Source organism: Cynocephalus volans, chromosome 1 (assembly GCF_027409185.1).
Source record: "Cynocephalus volans isolate mCynVol1 chromosome 1, mCynVol1.pri, whole genome shotgun sequence".
In the NCBI taxonomy this organism is placed as follows: domain Eukaryota; kingdom Metazoa; phylum Chordata; class Mammalia; order Dermoptera; family Cynocephalidae; genus Cynocephalus; species Cynocephalus volans.
Window position 1 is genome coordinate 83,147,908 of NC_084460.1, and position 14,821 is coordinate 83,162,728.

The 14,821-nt window shown below is 40.8% G+C and overlaps 1 protein-coding gene across 2 annotated transcripts in view; it reads right to left on the bottom strand.

Annotated features, from left to right (window-relative positions):
* Window positions 1–14,821, bottom strand: part of VEPH1 (ventricular zone expressed PH domain containing 1) — a 214,706-nt gene that overhangs the window by 82,913 nt on the left and 116,972 nt on the right. For both annotated transcript variants that reach the window (XM_063104466.1, XM_063104456.1), the window contains exons 7-8: window positions 5,695–5,904; window positions 4,652–5,049 (exon numbers count right to left, since the gene is read on the bottom strand). In XM_063104466.1, coding sequence (XP_062960536.1) covers window positions 4,652–5,049; window positions 5,695–5,904 — 608 coding nt within the window. The remainder of the gene's footprint in view (window positions 1–4,651; window positions 5,050–5,694; window positions 5,905–14,821) is intronic.

Consider the following 14,821-nt stretch of genomic DNA (forward strand, 5'->3'; position numbering starts at 1 on the left):
CCTTACAAAGTGGCTACCTTTAGGGTGAGATATATTGAAATACACTCCTGTGCATTTTTGATCCATTTATGTATTTACTTTGCCTCTGTTTGTCCCTTTAAGTCTATTAGAGTCATACACAAGCTGGACAGGATATTCGGGGAACTAACTATTTCAAGGTCTTGGATGACTCATTTCATATACAGGCAGATAAGCCCTCCTGCATCTCCATACAAAATCGCCTAAGAGTGTGCAGGTGCTCATCGACTTTACTTTGTGCTATTTCCTAGTTGGGTCAATATTCATCTCTTCTGTAGAGAAATATCAGGTAACTCAAGATGTAGACAAACAATGCACCCCTTTGTTCAACAATATTGTAAGAACATTTTCTTTACTTATTTGAATATTCAAAGAAAACCAAACTTTTAAAAAAAATTTTAAGAAGGACATGATTTTGCAAATATAATTAATGAAAAATAAAGTTATCTGATGTCTGTATTGATACTCTGCAACATGTTAAGCTGTGGATTAACACAGCTTAATCTTAAGCTTGCACTGACCCTTGGCTGGGGACGTACAAGGGCAGTGATCTGATGTTAACTCATTAGAGGAGCTCAAGGAGGATCTTTCCAAAAGGATCCATGGATCTTCCTTTGTCATGTTACGTGGATGTCTCTCGCCACCGGTGCAGAACCAGGACATGTGTGGCAGGAGAAAGCAAAGGCGAGAACCCAGCCACTGTTATGTCTCCCTCTGTTGCCTAAAATCCACTCTGGAGAAACAGGAGCTGGTGAGTAAGGCAATCCAAAAAATGTTCCAAAGCACCAAAAAAAATTCTCTGGAAAAGTTTTTCCTCATTAGTGTCCTTCAGACAAGAGCCTGATGGCCCACCTCAACAAAACAAGGCTCCAGACAATTTGTAACTTCTTCCTTTTTGCTGTTTTTTTCTTCTCAAATTGTGTGAAAAAGCTTTAGAATTCTTTTCTGGCTTCAAATTTTGGAATGCCAACTCCTGGAGAAATTATCCTAAGCCCACGATTAAACCAATCTATTAAAAAAATGAAAAAGAAGCCACCCCCAGAAGCCTCAAGTGGATAAGCATTGTCATCATCCTCCAGATGGAACCAACTGGACCAGCGGGGTGTAAGGACTGATGTTGGCTTGGCCCTCACAGTCACCCAACACTGAGGCTGGAATTGAGAACATACAAATTTTCAGCAAGGAAGCTTTCTTTGTAAATAGTCATGAACACAGTGCCCGATTCTTGATATTTACAATGAATCTTATTTTAAGAAAAATCAATTTATGTGGGTTTATTAGAGAAAACACTTTATTACTAGCTTAAAAATTAGCTTTCTGCAAGTCAGGCTTGCTGATACGCTCTACAGATGGTATGTATTTTCACCCAATCAGGAAATTTTTCAAAGCAAATCAAAGTAACGTTGATGGGTTCTTGTAAGCTTTTATATCATCCTTTATGGAACTCCAGTGATGGGCCAGATTTTCATGGATTTATTCCAATACCATGTTTGCTTGTTTGTTTTTAATGTCTAATCATTTTTATTCACATAAATGAATACCAGTAATTCAGATTTTTAAAATGCCTTGTGTCAGATGAACTCAATTCCGGTCTTATATGTAAATACAATCAGGAAAATGATATTAGACAACCACTCTGCTTATGAATATGTAACTTTCAGTGGCTGAAAAACCTGCATTAACACCAGAAGCCTACAAGGCTCAGGAGTGAATTACTGACCTGGGGAGAACAGGCTCTTTCATACTCCCAGTGACACTGCTAAACCAACCTCAGTAAGACCTGAGGTTTGACGTTTTTTCCAGATGTGATGAGGGATTTGCGCCGATCCACTTACACTCCATTGACTGTCCCCAGTGTGATTGATATCATGCAATAATAGATGGCTGACTGGGGTTAAGAATGTTGTTTGTGACCTTGATTCACCTCTTACCGAACTGTGCTGCACAATGACTAGTGAGATTTCTATTCTTTCAGCACACTTTATTACTGAAGTATAGGTTGAGCCATATGAACTGATGTTTTTGTATGTCAAAACAGCTGAATATCCATTTTTTTCATATGGCTCAACCAGATGCCAAAAGAATTTCCTTAAAGGGTTGTTCGTCATATTCTTATAATGTGGACTTTGTAACAGCAGTCCAAATTTATTCTTAATACGTCGTTATTTTCTGCTGGCTATTTGTCTTTTTAACTTTAAATGTTTCAGAACTTTTTATGCTTCTTCTGTTTGTTTCTTGATTACTTTGCATAATTCATGAGGAAAGATCAAGTATGTTTCCTTTATACCAACAACATGTTAAACATAACACAATTTCTAAGTCTAAATCTTTCTTCATCAAATTTTTAAGGAAAGGTAGTATTGTGTGCCAAGTGATCTTACAACAACAAGCAAAATCGTGTCAGCCAGATGACTGCTGGTGTTTGACTGAATGGTTTACACAATCTCTGAAATAATAACAATGTGTCCCCTGCAATCAGCCAGAGTCCTTGCTCAGTGGATGTATTAACAGTGAGTCATATAAATCTTCGATCCCTCACATGTATCTGTACAAGGAATTTCCCAGGAAATTACAAAAGTATGAATGAATTCCAAAATGTCAACTTAAAAAAATGCGTACTCAGTTCTAGGTCATCCCTGGTAGGAAATACTGGTTATCTACCAAAAGAAAATACTCCACTTTTTTTTCTTTTTTAAATAAAAATGATGGTGGATTCACACAATATTTTGGGAAAAACCCAAGTCACCTAGTTAACTCTCCAACTAATTTTAACTTCCCAAATAATTAAAGGCAATAAGAAATATCATGTGTTTTTGAAAATGAGATGTTTGAAGTAACTCTGCAGGACTTCCTCCACATGTCCACAGGACTAAAACTCACAGTATAGCAAGGCTTTAATGCTTTAGGCCTAAGTTAAAACAAAACAAAACTATTCTAGTAGATAGAAGTGTTTCTACTTTATCTTTGCCTCTCCCTCTGTCAGGCTGGGAAATTCACTTAACCTCTTATAGATTAAATTCTCCCAACTGTGCATTGGACATATCAATTATTAGCAAAATGGGCAATGGCAAAGAATTTACATTGATTGAGCTTTATTGATTTTAGCTATCCCCAAGCTCTGGTATACTTATTTAAAACTTATATTTGAATATGAGCAATAGGACTTTTACTGCTACCATTTTAAAAAGAATTTTAAGAAGGTTAATCAAATTATTGTAAATGCCTTTGTAAGTGTCAGATTCTGCACAGATGTACTAACTAATAGTGGTTGTTGTTGCCTAATGCTTGACCGTCCTTTTCCCTTGGTTAGCATGAGAATACATTGTTTCCTCTGATTTGAAGTGGGAAAACGGATAGAAAGTAGAGTACAGAAAACAGGACCCTCTTAGTATGTAAAACTGATAGTGGGTGGGTGAATATGAATTCGATTCACTATTCTTTGGCTGTGTTTCCTTCTGGAGGCCAGGTGGTGAGACTTTTTTATGAGGGCTGTCCCCTGTGAGAAGATGGCAAGCCGTACCAGAGTGTTGGGGCCTTCGTGCAAGTCTCAAGGGAGGAACCTGGCTACCGCCTAAGAACTGCTGTAGGGACGATCCTGTGAGCCTGACAGTGCCTTTCAGACGTCCAAACCTGTTCAACCCACTGCCAGAAGAGTGCACCAGCCCCAAGCACTATGGCATTTTAGGACCTGTGTCTCAAACCCATCAGCTTTCTGAGGGCCAGGGCTAGGCCACACAATGGAAAGGCATGCTAGAAAATCTAGCAATCAGATAAATGTTCTAAAAAATCAAAAGTAATGCCAAAAATCTGTGAGGAACAAAATTTCAGGACAATATTTAGAACAGGATTAATATTACTAATTATTCCTTTTGTCTCAGGCTCTGATATGGCTTGGCAAGACATTGTTAGTGATCCTGACGTTACTTAAAATTTTACTGAGTATTTTTGGTGCTCCCTTAAATTGTGCGCCTGAGGAGCTGGTCCCTAACATCTTTTTTTTTTTTTTTTTTACTCTGTCCTTTGTTTTCTGACTATCTCACATTCTCACTGGCTCCTGACCTTCCATGTCACCTCTTGACTATGGTTTTGCCCTTTTCTTTCTGTCTTCTAATCTCCAAGAGGTCAGGGATCGTGTCTGGCTGCTTTATAGCAGAATCCTGAGTATGTCAGAACAGTGCCTGGCACATGGGAGCTGCATGGTAGGAAAGTCACCAGGAGCTGGTTCTCAATGCTGCCATGGCTTCCTTGTATGATTATGTGGAAGAAAAATGTCTCTTGGCTGGACCCCTATCTTAGAGGCTGCTTCAGGGCCACAGGCCTCTTTCCAGGATCTTCCTGAACACTGGGGACAGGGAACCAGAAATAATGTATCGTGAGGTTTTTAAAATCAGAGAGTTGGTGGACTTAGGTGCGCCTTAAGTAAATTCAAATGGGAATCAACAAGATAATCAACCTTGCTTTTAAAAAAAGTAATTAAAATAATGTAGGGTATTTCAAAATTATATATTTTGTAAAAGATCCAGAAAAAGGTATGACAGTTTATATGATTTGAAGGTTTTATGTTCTTGATTTTTTTTTTTTTTTTGCAGTGACTCCTGACATTTCTCAGGTTTGGTAAGTTCAGAGCACTTACCTTCAATGGTGCACTGATCGGGGACTGGAATCTTCTTTCCGATTTCCACAGCATATGCTTTCACTTTACTGAGATTTTCCTTTAGGTACAAGTAGAGCTTATCTTGGTGTTCTATAGGACTTGTGGTTGTTTCTGGAGTTTCTTCCTGGAAGTTTTCTTTAACAGTTTCTGGCAAATTCTCTGATTCTACAGGTGTAATATTTGGGTGTGAAGCTGAGGAACTTCGCAGCTGTGATCCATCAGTGTCTGTCTTCGAAGGCAACTTGTCACTTCCTTGGCGAAGTGGGTCTATTTCTGAAAGAGAGACGCTGGCTGGGATGTGTCCACTCTCTACACCTTCCCCCTCTTCTGCATTCACACCCTTTGTGAGCACAGCGTGCAATGCCAGACTTTTTGACCTACAATACAAAGGGAAAGTTAAAACAGTTAAAGAACTCGAGTGACCATTCATTGACAAGGAAATAAATAGTAATAACACTAGGACAAAAACATACTTCCTCTGGAGTGTGAAACTGTTAACAGTCTTGATAAAATATAGATCACCAACAAGTTTATGCAATAAACCAAACGTTTGAAAAATCTAGTTAACCTCCCAAAACAAAGATTTAAAAATCAATATCATGGCAAAACTGGCTGCAGAATGGTGGACTTATAAATGAGGGTACTTCAAAAGGCTCATGGAAAAACTTTCCATTAACTTTTTGAAGACCCTTCATATTTTTATTCTTTTTCTACTTTTGCTTCTAATTTTTCATCAGAAATCAAGAGAAGCTATTGACAGTAATTCTCAATATTGGCAAATCTTTATTTTAAAAGTTTTTAAGTAAATAAGCCATAGACTTGTTTTCCACTTGTGTTCCCTATTTAAAATAGTGAACTTCTTTGAATAATGAGAGCACTGTGGATATTTCATTCATGAAAGGACAGAAATCTGGGAGACTATGGATAAAGATATATGAAAAGCACGCCATAGCAGTGTGATAACAAAACCAATAGCAAGCATGAAGTGCATACTTAAAAAACTAACCAAACAAAATTTATACCTGTTAAATCTAATGTTTTTTCTTTCTTCTTTAGAAACTTGGCCCAAACTATATCTTCTGATAGAGCCAGGGGTATTGCTCTCAGCATTTATTTTGTTTTCAAAAGCCTGGATTTTAACTTGGAGCTTTTCACGGTCTTCATTTTCAGCTATAGTGAGCTTGCTTTCTTCCAGTTTCTCAGGGAATTCCATTTCAGTGCTGGGTTTCCCCCTAAAGGAATAGAAACCATTGCATTAGATGCTGGTCACAGGTACCCTTCAGAACAGTGTTATTCCCTACTTAACTGCCTCTTGTTCAAAACTGAAAACTTTGCCTGACAATTTTTTTTCAATAGTTATTTAACAAATATTTATTAAATATCTACTATGGGCATAGGTCTTTGAAATTTCTTCTACAACTTATTCTTAGAAGTTTACAAATATTGGTGTTGTGTCAACTTTGGATTAGAAATACTTTTTGAAGGATTCAAAGAATAAAAAGCAATTTTTATGGTCATCTACCACTTTCTTATCTAGAAACTCTCCAAAATATGGCACTCATATGAAATTCATGCCAGACATTTTCTTGAAAATTGACATGTGCTCATATGTGTGTACTGAAATTGATAGAATAAGAACATTTCATATGGACTATGTAAGCTCATGGTTTTGTTAATGGAAATCAGTGTAACACTTTAGAAGCAAGAAACCTCTTTCTGAATTTTAAGATGTTGCAGAAAGGAGGTTTTCCATGAATGATATTAATAGTTCCCAAATATCTTTTACAGCAGAGTTTATAAACCACTCTGTGGGTTATTAAAAGGACTTCCTTTAAGGCAGGGCCACGGGTGGTAGAATTTTGGAACCCCTCTGAGGGCTAACAGTGCCTTAGATAGAGTAAGAATCTACAGATTAGCTGAAGAAATAGCTCGCTGATGCACACTGAGGTGCTGAATGACTACAGAAAATTAGTATGGACGTATCTTCCCTTATCTGCCTCCTAATATTGAGTCGGCTACTAGAGCTACTTTAGTATTTATTTAACAATCACTATCCATCACAACGTATGGAATTAGTATTAATTCTTTCTCTATAAAAACAAGCTTAAAATGAGCTTTTACTCACCACGTTTCTGACACTGAACATGTGGGGTTTTTTTTTTTTTTTCTCATACCAATCAATTCTGCAGCTCTCTGGACAACAACAGGGTGTTCTACAATTCAATTCAATCCTGACACTTACTATTCCACAGGCTGCCATACTTCAGATGCCAGTCAAAAGTGGGGGGTCCCCAGATTACCCACTTGGCTAAAAAGCTAGGGGGTTCCCACAACTTATCCCAACTCCACGGTTCAATAATTCACTAGACCAGCTCACAGGACTCAGGAAAACACTTTAAGTTATTATTCTCAATGTATTATAAAGGATACAACTCAGGAACAGCCATATGGAAGAGACACACAAGACAAGTTATAGGGGAGAAGGGGCCTATTATTGTGTTGGTTTGTCTGTATGTATTTACTCGAATGTCTTTAGTATTTTTCCTAGATGTTGAGGAAAGGGCCCCAAACTTACAGAAAAATCCTAGCTTTTTAAAACATGTGGCTATTTTTCCCTAAGGGCCAAAGTGCACCTGGCATAGTATCTGTGAGGGTGAAAGACATATTTTTTTTTTTAACACCACTGCTTTTTAGGAAAAATCAATACAGAAGGGCTAGTGACTATTTTTTTCAGTTACATTCTCCCTGTTCCGGGGTTATATCTGTGGTGAGCCCTGGGGAAGGTGAGTTGGCAGGGTTGCATACGAGTTTTTCTGGTTCGCACAGAGAACAGTCCTGGCCTGAGGGAGGGTTCATGATTATGGGCCCTCAGTCGTCAGAATCTACCTGCCCAGGGACAGCTGCTGATGGTACAAAGTGTGAAGAAGAGTAGATCATCTATTAGGTAATCAGGCAATTGTGTATTACTAATAACCTATTGTTGACAAAATTTGAAAACATTTTTCTTACATGATTTTTATAGGTTTCCTATGGCTTTGCATAATGTTCATTTGTCTACCATGCTTGAATGAAATATACCTAAGTAGATTGCAAGAATCCGTAGGCAGGAATAAAGGCTAATCTTGAAAATGTTTTCCTTTCTGACCTATACACGATAACATGATACTGGCTGCGTGCAAGCAGATGGGAGGCTTTGACATCTTCTAGCCATAAGACTCTTTCTTTCTTTTTTTTTTTTTTTGTCTTTTTGTGACCGGTAAGGGGATCGCAACCCTTGGCGTGGTGTTGCCCGCACCGCACTCAGCCAGTGAGTGCACCAGCCATTCCTATATAGGATCCGAACCCGCGGCAGGAGCGTCGCTGTGCTCCCAAGTGCTGCACTCTCCCGAGTGTGCCACGGGGCCGGCCCTAGCCATAAGACTCTTGATGTTTACTCCTATTACAAATGAAACCAAGAGAATTCTATCACTGGATGGTGTTTAACAAACATAATGATTACCGAGGTTAATTTAAAAAGATCTAATAAACCCTGTCGACACAAGAAATTTGGGGGGTATTTATTTATTTATTTATTTATTTATTTATTTATTTATTTATTTATTAAAGATGACCAGTAAGGGGATCTTAACCCTTGGCTTGGTGTTGTCAGCACCACACTCACTCAGTGAGCTCACGGGCCATCCCTATATAGGGTCCAAACTCGTGGCCTTGGTGTTATCAGCACCTCACTCTCCTGAGTGAGCCATAGGCCAGCCCTGGGGGGTATTTATTTTTTATCCATGCTAGTCCATGTATAGTCACCAAACTGAAGTATTTCTCTGGTTCCTTGGAACTTAATCACATTTCAAAAATGAATGATACCTTTATTTTTGAACTTTATTTCACAAATTTCTATAGTTGGAATAATTAAAACTTAAAATTTATAAAGCACAAAGTACACCCCAAAATATATACATCAGATACTGAGCATTATACAAATTTTTAAATCTCAAAACATATGAATTCCTAGAGAAACAATTTATTATAAATTTACTATTTTCTTCTTTCTGTATAAAGCTCTGGGTTATAAAAAAAAATCACAATAATCACATTTTCTTCCAAAAAAATTTCAAATTTCATATGATTACAGTAATTATATTAAGATAATTTTATTGGATCAATTTATAATTTTTAAATAATTTTTCTTACTTTTGGAGATCTTTCTTTTTTATTTGTTGTACTCTTTCTATCAATTTCACCATCTATAAAATGGGGATAATAACTGTATCTAACTCATAGAGTTGTTGGAAAGATTAAATGACAGAATCAGTGTCAAGCACATACCAGGCAGTCAACAGATGTTAGATTTAATTACTATTATTAATTGTTTTTATTATTACTATTGTACCTTTCAAAACTTTGTCTTCCCTGTCTATGCCTTTGGCTAATACACAGAGAAAACATTGGTGGCCCAGACACAGGAAGATGGATATCCTGTATCCAGAAGGAAACTGATGTCCCTTGAGAATGCTGTGGCATTACTCAGCCCCCTTTCCCTGCTGGTATCAGTGTCTCTGGTTACCAGGTGTTGGTTACTAAGTACCAGAGCCTGAATGAGTCACAGCTCTGTAGCTGGGAGGAGCCATCCTTCATTCTCAGGTTGCTTTACAGCATCCCCTGGCAGAGACTTTGGGCATGAGAGAAGTTATGCGGTTATACCTAAACACCCACTAACCCCAAGAGGGGCAGGTCAGGTGCCTTTAGATAGGGTTGCCAGTAAAATACAGGACACCCATACAAATCTGAATTTCAGATAAACAACAAATATTTTTAAAGTGTAGGTATTTAATATTTAAAATTTTTTAAATGTAAAAATGTATCATATGATACTAAAATTATTATACTAAAAAATACTAAAAGATTACTTGTTCTTTATTTATCTGAAATTCAACTGAGTTTCCTTAATTTTTGTTTCTTAAATCTGGCAATTTTACCCTGAGATAAAGCCCTGCTGCTCAGGGGGCAGGGACCTGTAGAGCTCATCTCATTCCCACGTGTCTGGCACATACAGGTACCTGGAATGTTTGTGGAATAAGTGAACTGAGACCACCTTGGTGTCTGAAGTCAGCTTACCCTCCACCCCCACCACCTCCTGAGGTCTGCTAGATGCCCAAGAGGCACTGGCCACTTCTCCTGGCCCATCAGGTGGAGGTGGCACAGTGTTATCTGGCAAATGTGAAATGTGGAGAGAAGCAGAGAGCAAGGGAGGGAGCTAAGAGAGGAATCTGCAAAGGAGCAAATAAGAAGAGTGAAGAAGCAACAATAAAATGTTTGGGCCAAAGAAATGTCTAGATGTGAGGCCGATGGGTAGAATTCTCACCACAGAGTTTCTCGTACACAGTCCCCCTTGTTTTTATGATTTGGAGATTCGGAGAGCGCAAAAGTCAGGGAACAAGGGTGATAATAAAGAGTCACTGAGCCAGCCAAGTCCTGAAGAGGAGTCAAAGGGACTTTCCTGTCTCTGGCCATCAATCCACCTGGGCATGACGCAGAGTTCTGCTGGCAGGGAGGGAGGACGAATTTTGATTCCAATAGTTTGGAAGGTCAGGAAATGGTAGATAGAAGGTTTGGGTTTATAATAAACATTCCCTGCTCCTTCACCTGTTCTGTTGCTTTTTAATTTAATATGAAAAGATAGAAGAGAGGAATTTGTTCAAAAACAAAGACACTGTCCAGAGATAAACAAACTCCTCTGCCAGAGCAGGGAGATGCTCATGGTTGTAGCAGAGCTGGCAGAGCCACCGGCCCGGTGCGTGTTTACTTGTGGGGAACAGGGGTGCGGGCCAGCGTGTTGACTCATGCAGGGGGTTGTTATTTCTTTTCTATTTGTCACTTTTAACTACAGAGGTAATTTTACAGAAATCTTTGCCAGAGTTCTATAATCTTCTAAATATTAGCTTGGCCTTAACTCAACACGCCACGTTACAAGAGGCTCAGATGATTTCCAGTCTGAGCGTTTCCTGGTCTCTGTTGCCAAAGTAAAGTTTTTAAAGGTACCTCTAGTGATGCCCAGGGGGAGGCCTAATTATCTCCCTCTCGTGTGAGCCGGGACTCCCCTTAGAAGCAATTTGGCCCTTGGGTAGCTCACCATTCTCACTAAGCCGGAAGACCAGACCATAAATCTGGCAGGGGTGGAGGGATTGGCAGCCTCTCTTCCTACCTTCTTAAATCAAAGAAAAATATTTGTTAATGTTTGACGATCTTGGCTTGAGATCCTGTGTCCAGGATGTGTACTCCTGCAGAGTTAAGCTTGTTAGAGGAGAAGTAGGGGAATGTAATGGACCAAATCCATGTCAGGATCCTAAATTCTTAGAATGTTATGTTCCTTACTCTTCAGCGATTTCTTGGGTCATCGGTCATCATACAAATGACAGAGATGATCCGCCAGCCCTACAATGCTATCATCTCTTTTGGGACTGCAATGCATAATGCTGCTGGGACAGCTGCACAGGAATTCTAAGGGAAAGGACAAGGATAAGCCTAGGTTCTTGGTACTCTTTTCTGCCTCTGACCAGCTCAGTGGGCAAGAGCAGAGATGGCAGGTGCCTAGTTACACGGGGATCCGAGTGTGGTCATGCCAATGGTAGAACTTTGCTGAAATGGAAGGACTCCGTGGTTTATTTTATTCACACAAGATTTTAAAAAGGGATTTCAAAGGGAGATAGTTGTGGGAAACTGGACTGAACATGGACTTACGGGGAAAGACTCAGGTTCATGACTCACAATGTTCTGTTTATTAGTGCTGTGGCCAATCTCTTTATGACTCTGAGTCTTATTTTTGTCATATAAAAATAGGATTAAATATACTGCATCTCCAAATTGCTGAAAGCATTATATAAGATAATGGATTTGACCGTGTAGCCCACACAAAATGGGCATGATAAATTCAAGGGATAAAATACTGGGTTGCTGTTGCCTAGTCTGGACATTTGACCCTGAAAGGCAGCTTATAGAGGTGGTATCAAACCTGGAAGATAAATTTTTCCTGCTCAAAGGCTGGGAGGGCTATAAAAGCCCTCATCCCCCTGCAGCATCCTGAAGAGTGTGTGCTAAAAGAGAGCAACTCTCCCACTGTGTGAGCATACAAGAACTGGGATATAGAAATAGTCAATTTAAAAAATGTCTGCACTTCAGGGATGAATTTTGAGCAATTGCAGGCATAGAGAGAATTCCCTGCGATTAGAATAAAAGTGTAAAAGCCCCAATACGAGGAAGTGACCGCCCTAACACAGATACTGAGTCATTCAACCAACATGGGAGAGAATGGGACATGGAAAAAGCTGCAAAACAGCAAAAAGTGCCAAGCTCCTGCCCTTGCTACTGAGAATGGAATCCCCTGACCAGCAGCACTTTGGGGCTTGTCAGAAATGCAGAATCTCAGGCTTTACTCTAGACCTACCAAATCAGAATGTGCATTTTAACACAATCTCCAGGCGTCCATCTCATGGCACACTCAAGTTTGAGAAATAGTGGCCCAGAAAATGGAAGAAAAGAATCTGAAGGGACCAGATCAGAGGAGTTTTCCCTTGATCCAGCAAGGCTGCTAAGGGGTTCAGTAATTCCGCAGTGCGGTGAGCCTTACAACTATCTGTGCCTTATTTGAAGTTGATGGCCTTCATCATCTTCAGTCCTTTCGGGGTCTCTATAAATTCTGAGGTGAAGGTATCTTTTCAGTTTTGCCACTGATAGACCATGGTTCAGATGGACCCCAAATCTTTAGTCAAGTTTCCCGAGACGAGAGTGGGCAGATCAGGTGAACCACAGCCTCAACCGAAGGCTGCCTGCCCCACGCGGACGAATTGCCATCTGCATGTGGCGCAAGTTAGAAAGCACTCAGTAAACTATAAAGGAGTATAAAAATGTAAAGCAGCAATGTCATCAGAGCATGTGGAATGAGAATTGAGAGCTCTAAAAGCAATGTGCTCTTCTTTTTCTAGGGTAACTCTTGTCTGGGAGCAGGAGCAGGTAACAGGGTGGGGCAGTGAGGACTCAACAGTGAAGACACGTCACTCTCCAGCATTTAACACTGAAACAGCAGGAAAAATGGTTAAAATTTTTCCTTTTTGATACATCCTCTCATCGTCTTCACCTCAAATGTGATACCCTATCCATTTTTAATAAGTAGAAACATGGCTTACCCTGAAATAAAGAGATCTGAATAGTCAAAAACACATCAATGACTGAGCTGAGGATAGAACTCCACACAAAATCCTATGATTCAATTCCTAGTCTACCTAGAATTTAGCATTAACCTATAGTAAAGTGTAGCTAACAGCCTTCAGGCTGCACCTTTTGCCTACAGATGAATATGAATAGTATTAGAACTGTTTTGCCTCAGCTGTAACTCATCCCACAGAAGCTGCATCTCAGCTGTGGTTGAAATGGTGTGTGTTCCTCACCTTTCATGTATCCAATCTCTTTCCTTTAGGTCTTTCCCAGAGGAAAGCTTGGGAAAAAAATGTTAGATATTAAGGAGAATTTTCAAATTTGTCTGAGTTCAACTGCATCAAGACTCTTATGCAGTGGTGTTCAAACTACCTGTGGTAAAGAACCGTTTTTTGATTGTTTGTTTTTTTATTTTTTAATTAAAAAAAAAATTTATTTATGATGATGATTATTTTTTACATTCTAAGATGTTGCAGAGCAGTTCGTGGGGGAGGGGAGAGGGGAAAGCTGGGGGGGGGATAGGAAAGGAGGAGGAGGAAGAGGGAGCATGGTTGAGGCCCATGGCAGCCCCTCATTCTGGCAGGGGAGTCCAGGGGCTTTCTGAAGGTGGCTCAGTCATGGATGGGCTGGATGCAGACTTCAGGGGGCGTGGCTGAGACCGTTGGTACCCCACTGCCATGGGAGCCCTGAATGCTTCTGGCAGTGGCTCTGTCATCACTAGGCTGGATGTGGACATCAGCGTGGGGGTGGCTGAGGCCCTCTGATCCCCACTGCCCTGGCTTTGGAGCCCAGGGAACTTCCCGTGGCAGCTCAGTGGTTGTCGCTGGGCTGGATGCAGACATCAGGGGCATGGCTGAAACCCTTAGCCCCACCCCCCCAGCCCTGGCTCCAGAGCCTGGGGGTTTTATAGGTTGCAGGGAAAGTGAAGGAAAATGGTCAGGGCCCCTCAGATGTTCACAATCTTGCTGAGCATTTAATGTTAATATGCACGCGCACCCAGGTGTTCCTTGACTACTGTCTGACGTTGATGTGCGTGGGCACCTGGGTGTCCTGGGTTATGGACTTAAGCATAAAGGATGAGTGGCTCTGATCCACAGTACTACCCACCCCTGGGATGCCCTCAGGGAGGGGGTCGCAGGGAGGCTGCTACTGCTGCTGGAGGCTGTTGCTGCGGTGCCCCACAGGATGCCCTGAGAGGCCACCACCGCTGCTGCTACAGCTGCTGTAAGCTGCTGCTGCTGCTACTGCTGAGGATGGAACTCATGTCATCTGCCAGTGAGTCCTGGGATCTTTCACAATTACCTAGCATGGCTCTGTGTGTGAGGGGTCTGGTGACCCAGCCTGGCATGGGAGGGGTCTCTGATCCAGTCTGTACAATGGGTTTGAAGGGTCTGTGAGCTCTAGCCCTGACAATACAAATGGAAACTTAGTATAACTAAAATAATGAAACGTTTTGGCTTTAGTTAAGAATTGCCTTAACAATATAATTGCCTAGCTATACAATTGGCATAGTTGGCAGGAGTCCGGGCAGGTAAAAGAGCCCAGCAATTGGTGTCATGGGTAGGATACCAAGCAGGTAAAGAAGCCATTAGCCCCTTAGGATAGGGAGGAAATGTGGCTACTGTTGGGTATGTGGTGCCCAGTGGCCACTTTCCTGTTGAACGGGGTCTGGCTGTAGCTCACTGCACTGTGAGCCCACATGGACCAGAAACCCCATGAAGCGTCACAGTTCCAAGATTTGCAGCAGAAAACAGATAGGTCAGAAATGCGATACATGCCCTGGAGGCTGAAGTACAGCAACAGATCACTCCTGCTTCCAACACCAGAGCCGATGACAAACCCGAAGGTGAGTCGGGGGAGACTGTGCGTCTCCTGGAATGACCTGGTGTTCATCAGAAAGTGAAGCATGAGCAGCCTATGGGACCAGGTGGACCGGTAGGCAAC